This window comes from Megalobrama amblycephala, linkage group LG1 (genome assembly GCF_018812025.1).
Source record: "Megalobrama amblycephala isolate DHTTF-2021 linkage group LG1, ASM1881202v1, whole genome shotgun sequence".
In the NCBI taxonomy this organism is placed as follows: domain Eukaryota; kingdom Metazoa; phylum Chordata; class Actinopteri; order Cypriniformes; family Xenocyprididae; genus Megalobrama; species Megalobrama amblycephala.
In genome coordinates this window covers 6,928,246-6,950,379 of record NC_063044.1, presented here as the reverse complement: position 1 = coordinate 6,950,379, position 22,134 = coordinate 6,928,246, and the positions used below count along the sequence as shown (strand labels likewise).

The following is a 22,134-nucleotide window of genomic DNA, read 5'->3' as shown; positions in this document are numbered from 1 at the left end:
GCTGCTGTTCAGTTTTCTCTCTGTATATTTTGCCGTTCGACTATTTTCAGTGTAGTTCGAACTGGCACTCATCACTTCAGTTTATGCGTTTGTGGCGGTCCTTTCCGGCCGCCCAGCATGATAGCTGTGATCTTTGCTGTATTTCTTATTTGAAATTTCGAGGTAGAGATCAGGCTTATTATAGCGCCTGTTATTTTGAATAGGCCTGTATGTTTTTGGCCAGGCTAGAACTAAGTGTATGTATGGTGTATGTATAAATAATTCCCATATGTATTTTAGTTTTTGGCCTTCTCCTGAGGGAGTGGCTGAATTTTTTGCCCAGATTATCCCATTGCTTATGTAGGTGCAACGATGAGTGTAACAGATAGGTTTTTAGACTGCTTGGTTAGAGACCTGATGCTGTTTCTCAGGTGGTAGGCCCTTATCTTTGCGTAGATAAGTTTATGCTATTAATATTGCTAGGCCCCACTCTCTAGAACATTCATGCTGAGAGGAAAAAATATTTTCTTCCGAGCCACTTGATTTTTTTTTTTTTCAAGTTTGAGTTGACTATGCCAGCATTTTAGCTCTGTCCTCTAAGGCTTGGAACAGATTTGAGAATCTGTAGCAATGATTTTATTTTTTCTCTCTGTCAAATGGCATGTATTTCAAAGTTTCCTTTGAGTTCTAGACGTTTGCCCTACATTTGGTATGTGAGCTTGATATGCTGCCACAGGTTGGCACCCGCTTATGATAGTAGGCCTTCTTAAAAGCGGCCTCTATGTAAGTGCTGGTGAATCCTTTCCCCAGTGTTACTGAGTGCATCACCTGTTGGATTGCATACTCAGGGTAGCTAGATCACTTTTTGAGAAAAGTTAGTATCTGTCAGCTCCCTTTCAGTTATCTGTTTATCAGCTATATTGCATATAACGGTGATTGAGGGCTAGACTGTTCAGCCTCCTTCTAGTTAGCAATAGTTTTATACTGCTGTGTAATAGATTTCAGTCTGCTCACTCACAGATTGTGTTTTTTCTCTGCGGCTCTGGATGAGATGTCAGTAGTGAAACCTTACTGAGGTTTGGTTTAACCTATTGTTGCCTCTGAGTCGATGATTCTAGTTGAGCTAAGAGCCACCTAGCGCTTAAGTTGGATCTTTGTGCTCCTGGAAACGGCCACGAGACTTACGCCGTGTGTCCTGAAGGATGCTAAGCCTGCGGGCCGCCTTTATTGGACATACTGGTGTTTGTTTTGGGTGTATTTCTCCCTGAGAACTAGTCATATACACTTTCGCTGGCCAGGGGCCCAAGTGGTAGATTCAACCCCCTCTTTTGCGGGTTGTTTACCTGGCTTGGGACCTAAACACTACCACGAGCTGATGCCATGTGTTTGTTGAGGTTATAGGCCTTCCAGGCCTTCCTTAATACGTGTTGGCGTACGCTGTACTCCTCTTGTTTAAAGAGTAAAAAGTGTTTTTTTACTGAGTACACTGCTTGTCGGATTGTGTTGGGTGGATTATTAAGGAGCACTGTGCAGCTTTCCCACGGCTGCCATGGAAGTTATCTGTCTCTGTACGTTAGACAGGTGTTCAGAAAGGCGTTTTACTAAAACGGGTCGTTTCTGGAGTGTACTTCTGTTGTCATGTTGTAAGTCCCTCCCGGGCCTCCATGATTATGTGCTCTTGGCATAGTCTACCTGTTAGGTGAGCTCTGCGCTTCCCCCTTGGGGTTGGGTTTGGTAATAGTGCTTAGCTCCCTAAGCTGGTTATGATGGTTAGGCCTTCATCAGGCCCCATCTTAAGAATCAGCCCTAGGCTGGTTTGTGCTCCCCTTTCAGGGTTTTCAGCGCACAGCCTCCTCAGTGCGTTAATTAAGCACTGGGTAGATCCTAGGTGAGCGGATTATCTCCCCTCAGTATGAGGGTTCATAGCACTCAGCTGAGTTCTGCTCTCCAGGATGCCCGTCTCTACGCGTGGGTCTGAGCTGGTTTCTGCCTTTCTGCAGTCACTCTTACCTACTATCTTCCTGAAGAATGCGTTTTAGAGGCTCTGTATTCAGACAGGGTTGGCCTGAACTGAGTCTGTTCCCTGAGAAGACCAGGTCGGCCTCCCTGGTGGCAATGAGGGTGACCTTGCTCCCCTCATGAGTGACTGGCCGAGGTTCCCTTTGGTTCCTTGGCCACATTCCCTTAAAGGTACCACTTTTCTCACAAGAAAATTGGGTTCTAGACGCCTTAGCGTTTCTCTAGGCTCTATTTGTTAAAAGAGAAAGGTAGAAGCCTGTGGGAAGGTCAGCTTGGGCTGTTGGCCAAAGGGAATGCTGTCACTGACAGCCTGGTGTGACCCGAGGGGGAGTTGCTGGGCAGTTTGAGAACTGCCTTGAGGTCTTTGCCTCAGCCATATTTTTTGGCAGGCACTCCCCTCCAGCATGGCGGCGTGGGTATATCGTTCCCCAATGCGTTCTGTCAACGCAGAGTGGAGTTCCCTTCGAAAGGGAACGTCTCAGGTTACGTATGTAACCATAGTTCCCTGAGAACAGGGAATGAGACTCTGCGTTCCTTTGCCATGCTTCAGGTTGCCTGCCTTCAGAACAGTCCCTCAAGACGATAAGATAGTGACTGTCTCTCCAGGTGCTCCCTTTATACATCCGGGTCGCGCCGTATGACGTCATAGGCTGTCGCCGGCCAATAGCAATTGGAGTTGTTGGATAGTGCTTTCGACACCTGGGTCACGTGACGGTTTCCCCAATGCGTTCTGTCAACGCAGAGTGGAGTTCCCTGTTCTCAGGGAACTATGGTTACATACGTAACCTGAGACGGTTTTATCCAGATCAAAACCAAGATTGGATTTTGTGATCTAATTTGATTTCAGAATCCTTGTTTCCTTTTGAACAACCCATTTTCATTATCCAAAATCCGATCAGATTACATTTGAACAACTGGCCCCTGGAGATGATGAAAGAGCAGCTGGTGTCTGGTTGTTCAGCAGGTCTCAGTTTAGTTCTGCTCACCATTCCTCTAGAGGATCCTGGATTTTGAAGTGTTTATTTGGTCCTGAAGTTCAGAAGTACATCATGATTCTGTTCACACATGGAGATGAACTGGAGGATCTGGAACATGCATTGATGAACATCTAAAACTAAAAGATTGTACTGTTGACCGAATGTGGAGGACGATTTTACTGTTTCAATATCAAGAGTAAATCAGACATTCAGGTACAAGAACTACTGCAGAAGATCGAAGGAATGATGATGGGAAATGGTGGGAGATTTATCATCAAACGAATGAAGATGAGCAACAACAAGTTAATAGTCAGTTGTAGGTTGTTTTATTGTTATGTTGTAAATGACAATAATAGAAAGAAACTTGGCAGTTTGTTCACTAAGTGGAAGTCACTAGTTTGTCACAATGACCTTAAGGAAAGAATCCATACAGTCTGTTTTAACAGTGATTTGATTGTTCTGTTGTAGTTTCAGAAGATTCAGATTTTTCAAGCAACCACCAAACTGTCCTGCCACATATTATGGCTTTAAGGAAATAACTTTCTTGCTCAGCACATAAAGATGAACTACTTATTGTGGTTTCAGACTGTGGTGATGTGGCCCTTCACTGCATGGATCTTCATGTGTATCTTCAGCTGATTTTTAAAAGAGCTTCTCTCTGCTGTGGATCTTCTCATGCCGTTTCAGATTTGATGACAGACTGAATCTCTTGTCACAGTGTGAACACTTGTAAGCTTTTTCTCCAGTGTGAATCCTCTCATGTGTTTTCAGATGTGATGACTGACTGAATCTCTTGTCACAGTGTGAACACTTGTAAGCTTTTTCTCCAGTGTGGATCCTCTCATGTGTTTTCAGATTTGTTGACTGACTGAATCTCTTGTCACAGTGTGAACACTTGAAAGGTTTTTCTCCATTGTGAATTATCTGGTGCAGTTTTAATTGGTTTGCTGAAATAAAAGTCTTCTCACACTCAAAGCACATGTACTCTCTCACACCAGTGTGTATTTTCACATGTTGATATAAATAATACAGCTGTGAAAAACTCTTTCCACACAGAGAACATGAATGTGGCTTCTCCTTTGTATGAACTCTCAGGTGTCTCTTCAGGTTTGATGCCCAGAGAAACGTTTTGTCACATTGATGACATGCCAACTGCTTCTCTCCAGTGTGAACTCCACTGTGAGTCTCAAGATTTTGTTTTGATGCAAAACTCTCCCTGCATTGATCACATGTGAATGGTCTCTCTCCAGTGTGAACTCTCATGTGACTCTTAAGATGTCCTCTTTGTGTAAAACTCTTCCCACATTGATCACATGTGAACGGCTTCTCTCCAGTATGAACTCTCATGTGAACATCAAGATATTGTTTGGTTGAGAAACTCTTTCCACACTGAGTGCAGGTTGGAGATTTCTTGGCTCTTTTCTTTACAAATGTCTTTTTAGTCTTTGAGCGACTCAAAGGTTTTTCTCCAGGTTTGTCATGATGTTCCTCCTCCACTTCACTCAGTTCTTCACTCTCCTCGCTCTCTTCCGTCAGCTCTGAAATTACAAAAATAGTTCATTTTCAGTATATTAAAGTGATTCAAAATGAGGATTATGAAGTGAAAGAACATAAAAGTGAACCTTCATGTACTGAAATAAACGACTGCTATGATACATTCTGATCACTTTGATGCCTTTTTATATATTTACTATATGTCCCTGAAACAGTTATTATATTTAAAACATTAAAGACAAATCAGTGAGAACTATTCAATATTTTGATGAATGACACAATTATTGACATATCGACACCAACTTTTAGATTGATATTAATTTTGCAAAAACTATTTAGTTATTAAGGGTTGGTCACACTTCTTCTTTCACAGACTTTCACACATGTGAATGTGGGACACTGAAAACAAACTCAAGTGAATTTCTACCCTCAACCCTGTTATGAATTTCCCTCATCTTAAAACTGTGACACCCAGGAAGTGACATCATCTGGGCTCTTTCTACAGCATGATGGGAGGACAAGGAAATAATCTCAATCCATTGTCTCTGTTTTTAAACAAACTGTACAGTGTTGATCACATTTGTCAACCCTTTTACCAAAGTTACTGTAAGAAGAATAATCTATATAACTATGAATAACTTCTACATTTTATGAAAAATACAACTTTATCAATAACTATAAATCAGTTTTTGCTTAAGTCAAGCTTACAACCCTGTCAGCCATTCTGGAAGGTGAATTTACTTGATACAGTTTGGTGTTTACTGATATTACTATTTTTTTATTTTGAAACATGTCTACAATTTTGGTTACGTTGTTGCAAATTTTGAACCAGATTTAAAATATATGTAAAATAATCTGTATTTTGACCTGATGTTGACAATCAATATGAACATTTTTCAAATCTCACTTCACTGACCATTTGTTGAATATTAGAATAACTGTATATCTAAATGTGTAGCTGAATCTTTCCAACATGAATGTTGTTCAGCATCATAAATGAATGAAGAATAAACACCAACCTCTTTGTTCTTCAGTATCTTCAGTGTGTTTCATTCTGCAGGGTTCTGGATCACTCATGTTCTCACTGTCCTCTTTAATAAACTCAGTCTTTACTGGTTTCAGCTCTTCCTGATGCTCTGATGCTCATCTGATGGGAATATTCCAGCATTTATTGGTGAATTGATGTGGGAGGGGCTTCACTTATGATGTTACCATTGATGATGAATCCCAGTGTGGGAGGAGCTGATCTGCCAAAATAAAAAAATATATCAGTTATGGGGTTTGTTTTTGAATTAAATGATAACAGAATATAATGTAACAAAATTATTCCAAATATGTATAATGGTAAGAAAAACAGTTCTACACATAAAGACAGAAATAAATGTACATATCTGTAACCAAGAAATTCCCTCAGTCTGTTGAGAGCAATGAAATGAGCTTTAAGTGTCAATTTACAGCAGATCTGAAGACATCAGCATAATAAATGAGGTGAAAACAGGAACTATTGACATGAAATAAAGAGTGTTTTCAGCAGTTTCTCTGTAAATATTGATGATCCTCAGACTATTAACACTCATTCAATCAGATCATCTCACTTTATTCTGAGTGTTTGCTGTTAGAAACTGATTATTTGAGTCATGATATATGAGAAAAGACTATAAACTGCTTTAATTAAAGACAATACTGTTATTTCTCACAACATGACATGGATAAAAAAACCATAATACAAAAACAAACAGTAATGACACTCATCTTCATCAACCACTGCTGCTTAATAACTATGAATTAACTATAACTATGAAACATGGTTTGATTTTATGATAACATTCATTTTAATAAAGTAATTAGAGATTTAACATGTAACAGTTTTATGTGCAGAAACTGAAAACTCCCCCCGTCTCAGACTCACAAATCCTGCTGGAAAGATCTCACTTAGAGAAAAACTCTGAGATTTTAGATTTCTACTTAAACTATTTGCAGTTTTTGTAAAGCTTTCATTTGTTGTATGGATATTATTGCATAAGGAACTACTTTGTCACTTTCTGGAACATGTTTTTATTTTTTGTTAATATGGTCATTTATCTAAAACCATTATGAATGTTTTGCTTTTGATTTAGTATGACGTTGTTATTAAACAGTGTTTATCTGAATGAATCTGAATGAATCTACGTTTTGAGCGAATCAATCGGGTGAATCAATCATAAAGAGAGCCATTTACTTCATTCCTGAAAGCCGTTTGAATGAATTGAATGAATGGAAAGGACTCAATAACTCACTCATTAAGACATTAACTTCCACCTACTGGCAGTTTTAAATTCTTTTTTAGAGTATAACTTTAATAAATAAATCGTTTTTCCATATTAATAATTATCATTTACTCACCCTCACGTTGAATCAAATAAAATATTTAACGCTACTTTTTGTAATGTCTCTTAGATGGTCTTTTGGAGGTAATTTCTCAGACAAATTTTACATGGGATTAAATTGTGATTAATTAATCGCCATATTGTGTAATTAATTAAATAAATTAATTTATCTAAAACTAAATGTTTTGTTTTAATATGGTAAAATGTTTAGCAGTAGTGGTTGTTGAAGATGAGTGTCATTAGTGTTTGTTTTTGTATTATTGGTGTTTTATCCATGTCATGTTGTGAGAAATAACAGTATTGTCTTTAAGTAGAGCAGTTTATAGGACTCCAATAATGGGTTTCTATCAGCAAACACTCTGATGATCTGCTAATGATGTGAATGTCTTGTTGAATGAGTGTTGATAGTCTGAGGATCATCAATATTAACAGAGAAACTGCTGAAAACACTCTTTATTTCATGTCAATAGTTCCTGTTTTCACCTCATTTATTATGCTGATGTCTTCAGATCTGCTGTAAATTGACACTTAAAGCTCGTTTCATTGCTGTCAACAGACTCAGGGGATTTGTGGACCTCAAATATGAACAATTATTTATGTCTTTGTGCTTTTAACTGTTTTTCTTACAGTTTTTTACTACTTTTCTAGATATCTGTCAATATTTTAATGGAGAAACAGAATAAACTTCTGAATTAGCATCAGTTACTTTACGATAGACCGATATAAATTCGTAATGCATTTAGTTTATGGGTAAAATACAAAAAGGGTTAATATAGGGTAAAAAAAGCATATTTCAGTCATTAAAAAAATAAAACTTGTCAGAATGAGATGAGAATCAGTTGATGACATTCAAACACTGTATTGAAGGATCACAGTGAAGCCCAAAATACTCTTTGTCATATTAAAAATTTATACTTTATAAATCTTTATTCAACTTTCCTTCAAACCACTAGCTTTCACTCGTTTGTCAACAAGAAGATTTTAATCATTTAAAATATAATGAAATTTAGTATGATCTCTTATTCTTTTATATATTTTTTATTAAATACAGTTCAAAATAACTGATTCCTTTTTGCATTAAATATATCAGTTACACTAAATGATAATAGCACATTAAAACATTTTGTTTTCACTAAAGTAATCTGAAACATTAAACAGACACATTTCATTTAGTGGGTTTTCTATGTAAAATCACTTTTGTACATTTCATTTGATGCAGACACTACAGTTTGATATCTGGACTTTAACCCTATAAAAACAAACACCGTAACTGATTTATTTTTTGATTTGCAGTTCAGTCAACAAAGCCCTGCCCACTGCAATTCACTTAATGAAGCTCCTCCCACATCAGTTCTCCAATAAATGCTGGAATATTCCCATCAGACGAGCACTGAAGCATCAGGAAGAGCTGAAAACTGCAAAGAACATGAGTGATCCAGAACCCTGCAGAATGAAACACACTGAAGATACTGAAGAACAAAGAGGTTGGTGTTTATTTTTCATCCATTCATGATGCTGAACAACATTCATGTTAGAAAGATTCAAGCACTTCTGCACATTTAGAGAAACAGTTGAACTATGAAATGATACATAATGTTCATTTTTAATACTTTAATACAAAAAAGTTTGAGAAATCTTCATATTGATTGTCAACATCAGATCAAACTAAATATTTATTTTACGTGTGTTTCATATCTGGTTCACAATTTGCAGGAGTGTTACCCAAATAGAGGCATTTTCAATATAGTTTTCAACATTGAAAACTATATTGAATAACACTGATGATATTTGTCACTGATGATATTTGTCAAATTGCGCCACGATATCGACTAGGCAGAACAATTCTCCCGACAACTATAGATAAATTCACAAATAATCTGCCTGATCTGTCTCAGCTGCTCATCGTACCCAAACACGCAAATGATCTTGAGGAAATGACTAGCAGTATGTGCACCATTTTTACTAGTACATTAGATACTGTTGCACCGATGAGATTAAAAAAGGTTAGAGAGAAAAATACTGTACCATGGTACAACAGTATTACTCGCGCTATGAAAAGAGAAACTCGTAATCTAGAACGCAAATGGAGACAAACTCGTTTAGAGGTCTTCAGAATCGCATGGAAAGACAGTTCGTCCCGCTATAGAAAGACTCTAAAAACAGCCAGGGCCGAGCATCTCCGCAAACTCATAGAGAATAACCAAAACAATCCACGGTTCTTATTTAGTACAGTGGCTAGATTAACAAATAAACAGATATCACCAGAACAAAATGTTTCATTACAGTTTAGTAGTGATGACTTTATGAATTTCTTTAATGAAAAAATCGAAAGTATCAGAAATAAAATTGTAAATGTACAACCTTTGACAGAGTTTAATGATTCAGCTTTAATTATCGCCCCTCAAGAACAGTTGCAGTGCTTTACAACTATAGGACAGGAAGAGCTACATAAACTTATCACTGCGTCTAAACCAACAACATGTTTATTAGATCCAATACCCACTAAACTACTGAAAGAGCTGTTACCTGTAGCAGAAGAGCCTCTTCTCAATATTATCAACTCGTCTTTATCTCTAGGTCATGTCCCACGACCGTTCAAGCTAGCAGTTATTAAGCCTCTCATTAAGAAACCACAATTAGATCCAAACGTATTAACAAATTACAGACCCATTTCAAATCTTCTATTTATGTCTAAAATACTAGAAAAAGTGGTGTCGGTCCAATTATGCTCCTTCTTGCAAAAAAACTCTATCTATGAAAAATTCCAGTCAGGATTCAGATCCTATCATAGTACAGAAACTGCGCTCGTTAAAATTACAAACGACTTGCTTCTAGCTTCTGACCAAGGCTGTGTCTCAATACTAGTGTTACTTGATCTCAGTGCTGCGTTTGACACTATAGATCATATAATACTCTTAGATCGACTACAAAATTACACTGGTATTCAGGGACAGGCATTACGGTGGTTTAAGTCGTACCTATCAGACGGTCACAATTTTGTTTATATAAACGGGGAAAAATCTAAGATCACGATAGTAAACTATGGAGTGCCGCAAGGATCGGTGTTAGGCCCTCTGCTATTTTCAATCTACATGCTGCCACTCGGCAATATTATAAGAAAACATGGAATTAGTTTTCACTGCTATGCCGATGATACTCAGTTATATATCTCATCACGACCAGATGAAATCTCTAAATTATCCAAACTGACAGAGTGTGTTAAAGAAGTAAAACATTGGATGACTAGTAATTTTCTTCTATTAAATTCAGATAAGACTGAAGTATTACTTATTGGACCAAAAACCTGTACACAGAATCTCTCAGACTACAATCTGCATTTAGAAGGATGTACTGTTACTCCATCCTCGACAGTTAAAGACCTGGGTGTTATATTAGACAGCAACTTGTCCTTTGAAAATCATATTTCATATGTTACAAAAACAGCCTTCTTCCACCTCAGAAACATTGCTAAGATTCGGAATATGTTATCTATTTCTGATGCAGAAAAGTTAGTTCATGCTTTCATGACATCTCAACTAGATTACTGTAATGCATTATTAGCTGGTTGTCCTGCTTCATCAATAAACAAGCTACAATTAGTACAAAATGCAGCTGCTAGAGTTCTTACCAGGTCAAGAAAATATGATCATATAACACCAATCTTATCATCTCTACACTGGTTACCTATTAAGTTCCGTATCGATTATAAAGTATTGCTAATGACCTATAAGGCTCTAAATGGTTTAGCTCCTGTGTATTTAACTGATCTTCTATCGCCCTACAATCCTTCACGCTCTCTAAGGTCACAAAACTCTGGACTTCTGGTTGTACCTAGGATAGCTAAGTCCACTAAAGGAGGGAGAGCGTTTTCACATTTGGCTCCTAAACTCTGGAATAGCCTTCCTGATAATGTTAGGAGCTCAGACTCGCTCACCCAGTTTAAATCTAGATTAAAGACGCATCTCTTTAGCCAAGCATTCACATAATGCATCTCATACCAGATCAACTGCACATGACTATCTTTGCTTAAAGTTATGAACAGCAGCTACGCTAATTATTCTCCTTTTGCTTTTCTGTTTTACCTCGGGACACCCGCCCTGAGGTAACTAGAGAGGACTTCAGTTTCAGTTTGGATCCAGCCTCTTAAGAAGACCTCAGACGACCATCACCTGTGAAGAGACGGCGCCAGCTCCTGCGAGGACTTCAGAAGACGCAATCATCTGGATCAACATTCACATTGCATAATCTCTATATCCTAATTTATTGTTAATGTAATTCATTTTCCAGGAGCTCTTTGCTTCTACCTTCAGTTAAACTGCTAACAGTGATTGTAATTAATTACCTAAAGTATATTATTTGCTAACTACATTCTTTAAATTGTAATGTTGACATCCATTTTCTGTAAAGCTGCTTTGAAATGATATGTATCGTGAAAAGCGCTATACAAATAAATTTGAATTGAATTGAATTGAAATGTAAATGAAAGCTTCCCCAAGAAAAGTGACAGGGTCAGACACAATTCGAAAAGCAAATGAGGGAACTGTGAGAACCAGGTCAGGCAGGTTAGTGAAACCTGTTAAAAGACTGCTTGAGTGCATGAGCATGATAATATCTGAGCCAACTAAAAGGGACCCATTAGCAGAATTGTTAAGAGTTCTTTCCAGTTTTGTGGGGAGTTAGATTAAGCAATACAAGTATGTTTTCCTTTAGAGAAGTGATCAGAATTGTGTAGAGGAAAACTTTAAGAGGATTTGAGAAGTACTTCATTGAGGAATGTATGGTTATATGTATAAGGGCATATTTCTCCCAAGCAAAATGTTTTGCTATTCGTTTGAATGACTGAAGTCTGGGTATCCCTCTTTAAAGGAAAATATCTCACCTACGGCCTTAAAGTTTGCTGAAATTTAGGAGGGGAGAGTGTAGTGTTTTGAGTTTTGCGATCATTCCAGCAAACTTTGTCCTCCCTGCCAGAAATAAATTAAATCTATTTCTATTTTATTTTTGTGTTTCTGCGCACATATTGTCGTTCATATCCTATAAAGACTATAGGAAAAATGTCATTTTTCATTTTAAAATAATATATTGAGTTATATGTTTGAGTGATGTCATTTCCATTTGCCGAGTTGTCCAATCGTGTCTCGCCCAAAGCTTAGAACAGCTTTGGAACAGCGAGACAGGTATGTTGTAAATGAGCTCTGAAGTAAAGGGTTTAAATATAAGAGATTAAGTCAATATTTTGATCAATATTGCTGAATGACATGTTTTAATGCTGAATTGAGTCACTTAGTGTATTTGAATACTGTTATTTTTGTGCATATTCTGGGTTTCGTGTTAATGAGCTCTTAATGTGCTGGTTCAAGTTGCCGCCCGCACGCCATTTTGAACAGCGGGTTTCTATAGTAATATGGTTCTTAAATATAATTAAAAAGGGTGGATTACGCTCATAAGATATCGTGCATTTAACTTAAAATATATTGTCTCTATCTGTCTAAAATTGTGTATTTGTAGTCACGTGTGTACTTGAAATATTTGATAGCAGATGCAGTTATAGTGTTAATGGGGGCAGGGGTTCACTTTTCTATCTTCTCACACTCCTCACAGAGACCACAGAACTGAGAGTGTGTTGATGCTTAATTCCTGTCCTGTCTTTAATAAACTGCAGGTATGTCATATTGCAACAAAAAATATTACCACTATACAATCATATGTCATTGTAATGTATTTTCAAAGACTCAAATTATATATATATATATATATATATATATATATATATATATATATATATATATATATATATCAGGGGCGTTTCCTCCGAGTAGGCAAGGGAGGCAGTGCCTCCTCAAAAAAATAGGATGAGAAAATAATCCATATTACATATAAAACAACACAAATATTACAAATTATGACATTTAAAAGAGCGCAAGTCACGCGTATTTCTTAAGGAACACTGCCCAACAGCGACACCCGTAGGTAAAGTTACACAGAGGAGTCATGCCTCCCTTTCCTCTCATAGGAATCCATAGAAAATCATCAGAACCCCGGCGTGCGGTGGGTTTTGTGGGGGGTAATTGAGAATGAATGGGGGAAAGTCACGTGAGAGGAGGCAATGTCTCCATCGCGCTATGATTGGATGTAATTGGTTATGATTGGATATGATTGGTTTGTGCGATACATCCCGCCTCTCGTTGACGTGCGCTTTCCGCGCGTAGGTTTGACTGAACAAATAATGGCGTCAATCGGAAGACTAACTGAAAAGTAAGTAAACAGATCACCCAGTTAGATATCACCGCTTTATGTCACGTCAAAATCAAACTTGAAATGGACTGAAAGCATGATGACTGCGGGGGTTTTTAGTGCAATCAGCTTGGTGAAATTAAAAATGCAATTCGTGTCTGTGACAGACGGTGTTTACAGAGCATGACTGATGATCCAAAATATTCTAGGTTGACAATTAAAAAGAAAAACCGCAATAAACAAATAAAATATATTCTTTAAATTATTATTGGTTTTAGTTATTATTTTGGAATGAATGTAGAAATGCTTAAAACACTAACTTGATGAGCTTGACTTGGTTTTGATAAATAGAACATTACATTGTTAATGTAAAATTACAAAATAGAATTGTATTTGGTTTCTTTTTTTTCTTTTTTGATGTACTGTAAAGTAATGTTCATTTAACAAGGAAGATGTGTCAACTTTAAGAGTAATGCACATGAATTTACAATGATTCATAAAAAAAAAAAAAAAGTGCCTCCTCATTTCAGAACACCACTGCACGCCACTGATATATATATATATATATACATTGAACATTTTATTATATGCATTTATTATATCTATTTACCTGATTTAATGTGTCTAAGATGTGTTGTATGTAATTTGTGATTCATTTTGTGAAAGGAAATGAACGAAAAGAGACATTGTAAAAAGAAAAATGTTTTATTAGTAAATGTTATGAGAACAGCTTTGGATTTGAGCGAGACAGAGACCACAGAACTGAGAGTGTGTTGATGCTTAATTCCTGTCCTGTCTTTAATACACTGCAGACGAGGTCCCCCAAAGAGTTTGGTGTCGGTGGTTCATTTGTGGTGCTGGGCGAGATCCGCTACATTTGGTGAGAACAAAACAAATATTTAATTACTACAGTAGTAATTTCTTGATAGAAATGATATCAAAACTGAAATATGTTGATCAAAATCGTACATTTATACACAAACTGAGCAGCAAACGCAACCTTCAGATGCCATCTTTATTTTTCTGGCTCAACTGTCACAGAATGGAAAGCACAGGATTGTGGGATATCAAAGGCAGCTAAGGATACATCTATGCTTCCTTCAAAAATCGATCTGAGGAAGGCATCTCATGAGAGAGGAAGTGAAGCTAACATTGGATTCGGATGTGCCTTGATGCCTTACTACCTTGAAATGTGTCCTCGGAAGGCAGCATTTTTCAGTTTTCGGACGCAGCCTTCATACTCCAAGTGCAAGATAATGATTGGTTAGCTCTAAACTAATTGGTTACGTAACATTGAGTCTTCCTGGCAGAACTTACGCTAGAGCTTTCATTTCTACAAGTCTAAGCATGGACATATAACCTTCTGATTAAGTGGATTAAAAAAAAAAAAAAAATCATAATTTGATGCCCATTTTCCGTAGTATTATATTGAATGACATTTTACTAGGGTACATTCATATAAATCACAATAAATTATTTATTGGCTTTATTCCTTTTTTTTGTGATCAATTTTTTATTGGGTTACAGATTATAATGTACAAAGTAAGAAGTAAGATCAATCATCAATCTGAACAATTTTCCCCCATAACCCTCCCATATACCTAAGGCGACCAGACTCCCTCATCCCCATCTGCCAAAAGTACATTCGATACAGTAAGTACAACAACAAACAAAAAGTTACACATAGGAGAAAGAAAAAAAAATTACATACAAAGTGAGAACAGAAGACACAGATTTACAACCGCTCCTTAATTTTGGCAATAGCATCCAGCCATGCTGAGAGAGTTCTCTGAGATGCTCCATGTAACCTTGCCACTGAGAGCTGCATGCCAGCAATATGTAAGAAAGAGTGCATCCAGTGAGTCCATGCAAGAGAATGAGGTTTCCAGCATAAGGCAAGCATTTTTAGCTGCAGTAATTCCACAAAACAAAAAAAAAACACCTTTTTCTGAGTTAGAGAGTGTAAGATGAATCATCTCAAGTTCAAAAATGTCCTCCAGTGTTGTGGAAACCTGTTTCCAAAAATCATTGACTTCCAGGCAGTCCCAAAACGTGTGTATACATGTACCTATGTTCCCATTTGAGCAAAAGTTACATGTAGGAGAGGTGGAAAGCTTCATTAAATGATGTTTCCTGGGAGTGAGATACATCCTGTGAATCATTTTGAAGTGAATCAGTTGATGATTTGGGGTTTTTAGAGACTTGTTTGATATTAGCCCATATTGAATCCCAGCATATACTATTACCATCCACTGGACCGTCTCTATTGGCTTTATTCTTGAATATATCTAATATAAGGCCATAAGTGACACTCCAATGAACATAAAAAAGCATTTCTGTATGGGACAAGACACAAGTTTGTGTCACAACTGCACTTTTCTACAAATACTTTCATTATTACATTATAAAAGTGTTCTTTGCTTTCTTTCTGAAAATAATTAGTTCACAATTTGAATAACAGATTTGTTTTCATGCTGCTAAAGATGCATATAAAGTTGACAGCTAAAGTCACCGTCTTGACTTACAGATGGAAAAAAATCGGGGAAAAAATCAGAAAAAAAAACAAACAAAAACAAATTCAGGAACAGTTAGAACCACATTAGATCAGCTAATAACTTTTTGAGCCTTCACAATCTCTATCTGCTTTCCGAGTTTGTCAATGTCGTCTTCTTTCACTGGAAAGCTGGAGAGACCAGGAAACTTCTGCAAGTTTTGTTTGATAAATGCCTCCAGCAAGCTGAAAGCATTTAGGAAAGCATCTGCAGCCATGAGGAAGTTTTGTATGTCTCCTGCATTTGGAATTTTGTACTTTGTATTTTTTGGATTTTTTGGATCAGTGATTTGTAGTGAAGTTGCCACAGAATATGCCTTGTCAATAGCCTGAAATAACAATAAAAGCAACAAAGCATTAGTTACACACACACACACACACACACACACACACACACACACACACACACACACACACAGAAAGAGAGGAGAGAGAGAGATGGGCAGTTTTTTGTTTAAATGTATTTAAAATATGTGTTTATAAAATATGAGTATTTTGACATTTTCTTTTGCTGGACAAGAAAAAAATCATATGTAATTTGTAATTTAGAGACTAAAAAAATAGAGACTATTTAGTATTTGAAATACTTAAAATCTCTGCTCTTGACAGAATTACTTAAATAGCTTTATCAAGGATCAGTCTACATTTAACTCGTACAGTAAAAACTATGCAGTTTTATTTTACATTTGATTATTCAATTTCTATGTTATTTCTTATTAAAATACTATGTTAGACTATAGTACAAAGAATAACTATATTGTGTAACATATCACTATAAGAAATATAATTTTTGGTCATACTGCCCACCTCTTGAGGGTAAATATAATGTTTTTCATTGTGAAGTTTTGGTAACACTTCACAATACGGGTGCACTAACGTGCATTAATTCATGCTTAAGTAATGCACAGTTAATCATGTGTTAATGTATGACTCATGAAGAACTAAACCATTAATTAATGATTACTGTTTCAGCAACTAATAAAGAGTCTATGTGATTAATAAATTAAGTAATATATGAATTGTTATTAATTGTGTCATAATGTATTATTTCCTTAATAACATATTTTATTTATTAATAGTCTGTTTTAATAACCACAATGGTTTGAATCCATGTACTTCAACTTCCAATTGTCTGTTTTAATTAATCATTATCTAATGATTTGAAAACTTTACTTGAGGCACATGACTATTAACTAATTGTTAAGTAATATGTCATTACGGTTTTGACATCTGCACTAAGCCATGGATTTCAATTTCCAACTATCTACAACTGGGATTCTAAAAGCATGTTCATTTTTGTGCCAGAACAGATAAACGTGAACATGGTATGATTTTATGACATTGTTTTTTATACAAATCACCGCAGCTCTGATTTGACATTTGCACTTCATTGCGCTTTAAAACAACGTACTACTGACACTACACCTAAACCTACCCGATAGTGTTAATAAAAAGCACCTGTAATCGTGCCGTTTTAGCTAGTTTAGATCTTTATTTGAGCGCTTTTACCGTGAGTCACCTTTCACGGGATTCGTACCCAAGGCTTCCTTGTCTTAAGTACAACTACGTATCAGCTGAGCTACTGAGCAAGCTTGTTATGTCAGAAAAGTGAAATATATGGAGCTGGTTAAGTGATGCAAAGTCCAAAACATTTTGAAGTCATAACATAATATTGTGCAAGTAGACGTGAAAACGAGTCTTTATTAATCCATAACCTGACCCCGTAATTCTGACCCCGTAACTGTGTACGAAAACGATAAAAAGTGCTTGCCATTTGACTGCCTCTAGCGTTCATTTCTGTTGGAAACTGCAGTGATATGTTCGCATTGGTACGTATTTTGGCAACTCGCAAAAACGTTCCCACAGGTACATTTTTCCTATGAGACCAGGTTGGTATTGTGTTACCGAAGTTTTCTAAGTCTGTGGAAGGTCAGTTTTGGGTGTCTTCTTAAATTAAAAGTTTACAATATGAAGAATAAATAAATAAACTGAAGTGAATAGTGAATAGTGGCTAATGCCTAATATTTGCTTTAGTGTCTAGTGTTAGGGTTAAAGAATATTTTGTTTATAAGTTGTTCAAGGTGGGGAAAGCACTTCTCTTTCTATTATGTGTGCAGGCCGAGTGATGTTGGAGTTGAACGAGACTGCTGGAGCAGTTGCTAATAAATGATGAATGTGACACGTCTTGAGAGCAGCAGAACACAGTTGCCGCTTCCGCTTTTTTCAGTCTAGCGCATGTGGGGTCAAGCAGCACTGTTTATAATATTATATACATTTCAGATGAAAGTTGTTATAATGCTACTCTGTGCATTCACTTGGCAACTGATATGAGACATTTGTTGCACACTGCAGTAAGATACAGTTGCAAAAAAAAGTATGTGAACCACTTGCAGAATCTGTGAAAATGCGAATAATTTTAATAAAATAAGAGAGATCATACAAAATGCATGTTTTTATTTAGTACTGTCCTGAATAAGATATTTTACATAAAAGATGTTTACATATAATCCACAAGACAAAAAAAAAAAATAGCTGAATTTATTAAAATGACCCATTCAAAAGTATGTGAACCATTGATTGTATGGTTACCTGATGATCCACGACTGTTTTTGTGTTTTGTGATGGTTCTTCATGAGTCTCTTGTTTGTCCTGAGCAGTTAAACTGAGCTCTGTTCTTCAGAAAAATCCTCCAGCTACTGCAGATTCTTCAGTTTAAGAAATTTTTGCATATTTGAACCCTTTCCAGCAGTGACTGAATGATTTTGAGATCCGTCTTTTCACACTGAGGACAACTGAGGGACTCAAACTCAACTATTAAAAAGGTTCAAACATTCACTGATGCTCCTGAAGGAAACACGATGCATTAAGAGCCGGGTCAGTCATTTCTGTGCTTTCTGAGCCGAGTCTGACCAAAACTTTAGATATAACAAGACGGCATAATGTTATTATAAAAACAGGAGAAAGAAAGTGCGCTCGCATGAGACATGCACGTTAGCTGGAGCAACCTGAAACATAAGCTTTAAGCGTCACAGAAGACATTTGTGTGATAGTTCATATTTTGTTAATGATTTGAAATAGGCTATGTTATTTAAATGTGAATGTGCAAGGCTACAAGCAGTTCTTGAGATTTGAAGTTTGTTTGCATTACTGTTGCACACGATAGAAATAGTAAAACTCGATGATCACCGTTCGCTTGCATTAACTCCACCCGCTCTGCTTCTGATGGCTGGGGTCACTCGTGTTTTTTCACCTTATTTCCCGGCTCATACTTTTCAAGTTACAAAACACGCGCACAACGCTGACTGACTCCCAACACGGCCGGGTGATCTCCGAATCAGATCGGCTCGGGTATACACACAATGTTCACACAATCAGACCCGGGAACCGAAGTAATAGATTAGGACCCGACCCGGACCCGGCTGACCATTTAAAATATAGTCCCAAACCCGTACGGGTCCCGGGTCCTCGGGTCTCGGGTCTTCTTTGTAGACCTCTACCCCCCGACTAACCTGCACTTTAGCCAACAACATTCTTTTTTTTTTTGGTCAACTTAAATGTCAAATTAAAAATTTAAGTAAAACATTGTCACAAATACAAGAGAGCAATGCAAAACAAGACTATTATTTAAATATACATTTTAACATTTTATTAAAATTTCTTCTAACAAACATCATCTAATAACATATCTTAACAAGAAAAAAATCTAATGAAGTTTGATAATCATTCTCTAAACCTGAACCACACATAAATCATCTATAAAAAAAGTTACAATTATAACATTTTCAAAAGTCAACAATTTTTAATAAATTTATTTATTTTTAATGCACGTATTCTGTTCACACATAGAAGATACAAAGTTAAAATTGTCTTACCAGACTGCTTTACTTTTGTGGATAGTTGGGATACTACACTGAGCTAATGTGCAAGTTTCTTTTATATGCTTCTGAGAACAAAAGTAATTTGCATAGTGACTTGAGAAACATGTTTGCATAGTTTCATCAACATTCTTACTGGCTACTGCTACTGAAGAATATGTCAGTAAATCATGGCAAGTTGTTTTTTGAAGAACCTGAAGTAGCAAGAAGCAAGTTTTGTAAAACAGTATTTTGCAATGTTACAACATCTCCCACTCATGACAAAGACAGCTTAATAATACTAAATTATGTTTTTTTTTGTTTGTTTGTTTTTTTTAATGTAAAAATGCAAAAAGATTTCTGTTAGGGTTATGTGTAGGGGTAGGAGATAGAATATATCATTTGTACAGTATAAAAACATTATGTCTATGGAAAGACCCCCCAAAAAATTACCCAACGTGTGTGTATACAGATGTGGCCTTTAAGAATGCACTTTTTTCACATAGCAGCACACAATCTATCACGTGTGATAATGGATCAATTTAAATAAGTTTGCTGTGCTGTGGTTAGGGTCATACAATATCCACCAGGTGGCGCATGGAACAACATTCTGTAGCTCAGCACAGTAATTAGACCAGATGAGACTGCTCGATGAGATGAAACTTTTGATCTTTAACTCTCTAGGGCCGGCAAACGTGCCAGCGGGTTTTGATGGATTTTCTTCAAATAGCAGCAAAATCGACTTAAAATACTCTGTAATTTTTTTATCATCCAAATGAAAGTAATAGATCAATTGAAACTAGAAAATAAAGCTTGAAACTTTGATGTTGGCTGGGCACAAGCCTCGAGCCTGAGGCAAAAGAGCCAACGCACATGTCAAAGAAATAAATAAAGAAATAATTAATTTCTTGAATTTAGAGCTGTAACAAACAATTGTTTTGAGGATCGATGGATCTATTAATTTTTCTATCTATTATTTTTTGGCCCCACTTTATATTAGGTGTCTTAACCCTATGGGGTCTGAGGATTTTTGGGGCTCTGGAGAAGTTTTGACATGCCCTGACATTTGTGCTTTTTTCAGTTGTTCCTAAACATATTAATGGAAAAGGTGTCATTACACTGTATTCAGCAGGAACTAGGCTACAATAATATGTGAGCAGCATGTATGTACATGTTTGTGTTTTTGAAGGAAAATTATGTAAAAATTATCCTGCCTACTCATTGATATAAAACAATATATTGATTTAAATTTTCTAAACATGATTTTTGTGATCTCATGCATGCACGTATTATTGCACATGTGAAGAAAAATTTGTATAGGCCTACTATAGTTTAAATTACAGTACCAGTAAAAAGATTGGACGCATTACTATTATAATGTTTTTAAAAGAAGCCTCAAGCTCATCATGCTGTATATTAAACATACAGAAAAAACAGCAATACTGTGAAATATTATTACAATTTAAAATAATGATTTAATATACTTTAAAATATAATGTATTTCTGCGATGCAAATCGTCTGAACATTCATGTTACCTCTATGGAATTTCACATAGGCTATTATATTTGTTATATTATATAGCCTAAATGTTAATGTGCAGTTGACAAACTATATATCATTAAAAAGATTTAAGACTCAAGCTTCACATTTTTGACCTCTGTTTTACTCTTATAGTGACCGTAATTTGGTAATAGCCTATGCCTCAGGAGTTATGAATATGAAAAACAGAGTTGTTACCTTTGACAAAACAACATCCATCAGGGCTTTTAGCTTAAAAGCATGCACATTTGGAGAAATATTGATGGATTCTCATATGTTTATGTCAATTGTCTATACAGAGGAGTAATATTTATTCAGTATTTATTGTCATTACTGTGAGCGCTGGCTACTGTGTTTTCAATTCATACTTGCAGCCGGAGGGCGCTCTGTGCAAATGACTCAGTGAAGAACAGGCATATCATGTGACATTCCAGGAACTAGCAGAGGGTTCCAGAGATCGCTAACCATGGCTATAACATGCAGACACTTTTGAAGACAATAAATACATGATTGTGACGATGTATACATTATCCGCATTAGCGGATAATGAGCTCACTCACAAACGTCTGACGTGTGTCTGTTTTCATACAGATTACATAAACAGAGAATTTTTTGTTTTAAATTTGACATGATTTAAAACCTGACATTTCAATGTTTCTTTAGACATAAGTCTCATTTTTTTGCGATAAGCATTCACTAAGTTCATTTTCTGAGAACAATCGTATTGGTCTTCGTTCAGAGGAAGACGACAGATCACGCATCAGGTTTGTCTTCTTTATTTTGCAACAAGCACAACATTTTGTTTTTACTCTGCGTGTACACAAATAAAAGAAGATATTCCACAGATTAAAATGGAGTATAATTGTATGTGCAAAATTGACAAAGTATTTTTAGTCTCTTTCACACTGGTAAGAAAAAAACCGAGGTGGTATTGCCGGAGATACCCCCGACTCCAGAGCGTTAAACAACTAATTACTAACACTTAATGTTTGAGGAAGCAGAAGGAAGCGGAGAAAGCAAGTCACTGGCTCTGGCTGAAACGACGAGACAAGGCTTGGGGACTAACATCTAGTTAGGGTTTGCTGCAGGGGGTGTCAGGGAGATGTCCCTGTTCACTGCC

General features: G+C 36.4%; 1 protein-coding gene and 1 long non-coding RNA gene across 3 annotated transcripts in view; one reads left to right on the top strand and one right to left on the bottom strand.

The window, feature by feature from the left end:
* LOC125242811 (NACHT, LRR and PYD domains-containing protein 12-like) overlaps window positions 1-9,358 on the top strand; it is a 127,772-nt gene extending 118,414 nt beyond the window's left edge. The window contains exon 11 of the mRNA XM_048151791.1: window positions 8,129-9,358. Coding sequence (XP_048007748.1) covers window positions 8,129-8,348 — 220 coding nt within the window. The 3' untranslated portion in view covers window positions 8,349-9,358. The remainder of the gene's footprint in view (window positions 1-8,128) is intronic.
* Window positions 9,359-14,719: 5,361 nt separating this feature from the next.
* On the bottom strand, window positions 14,720-20,452 carry LOC125243816. Of its 2 annotated transcripts, none has more exons than XR_007179135.1 (2): window positions 19,493-20,452; window positions 14,720-15,949 (listed from the first exon to the last, which is right to left on the bottom strand). It is a non-coding gene; the product is annotated as an uncharacterized LOC125243816 (long non-coding RNA). The 2 variants fall into 2 exon arrangements; XR_007179134.1 differs by lacking the exon at window positions 19,493-20,452 and adding an exon at window positions 18,210-18,272.
* Window positions 20,453-22,134: the final 1,682 nt, after the last annotated feature.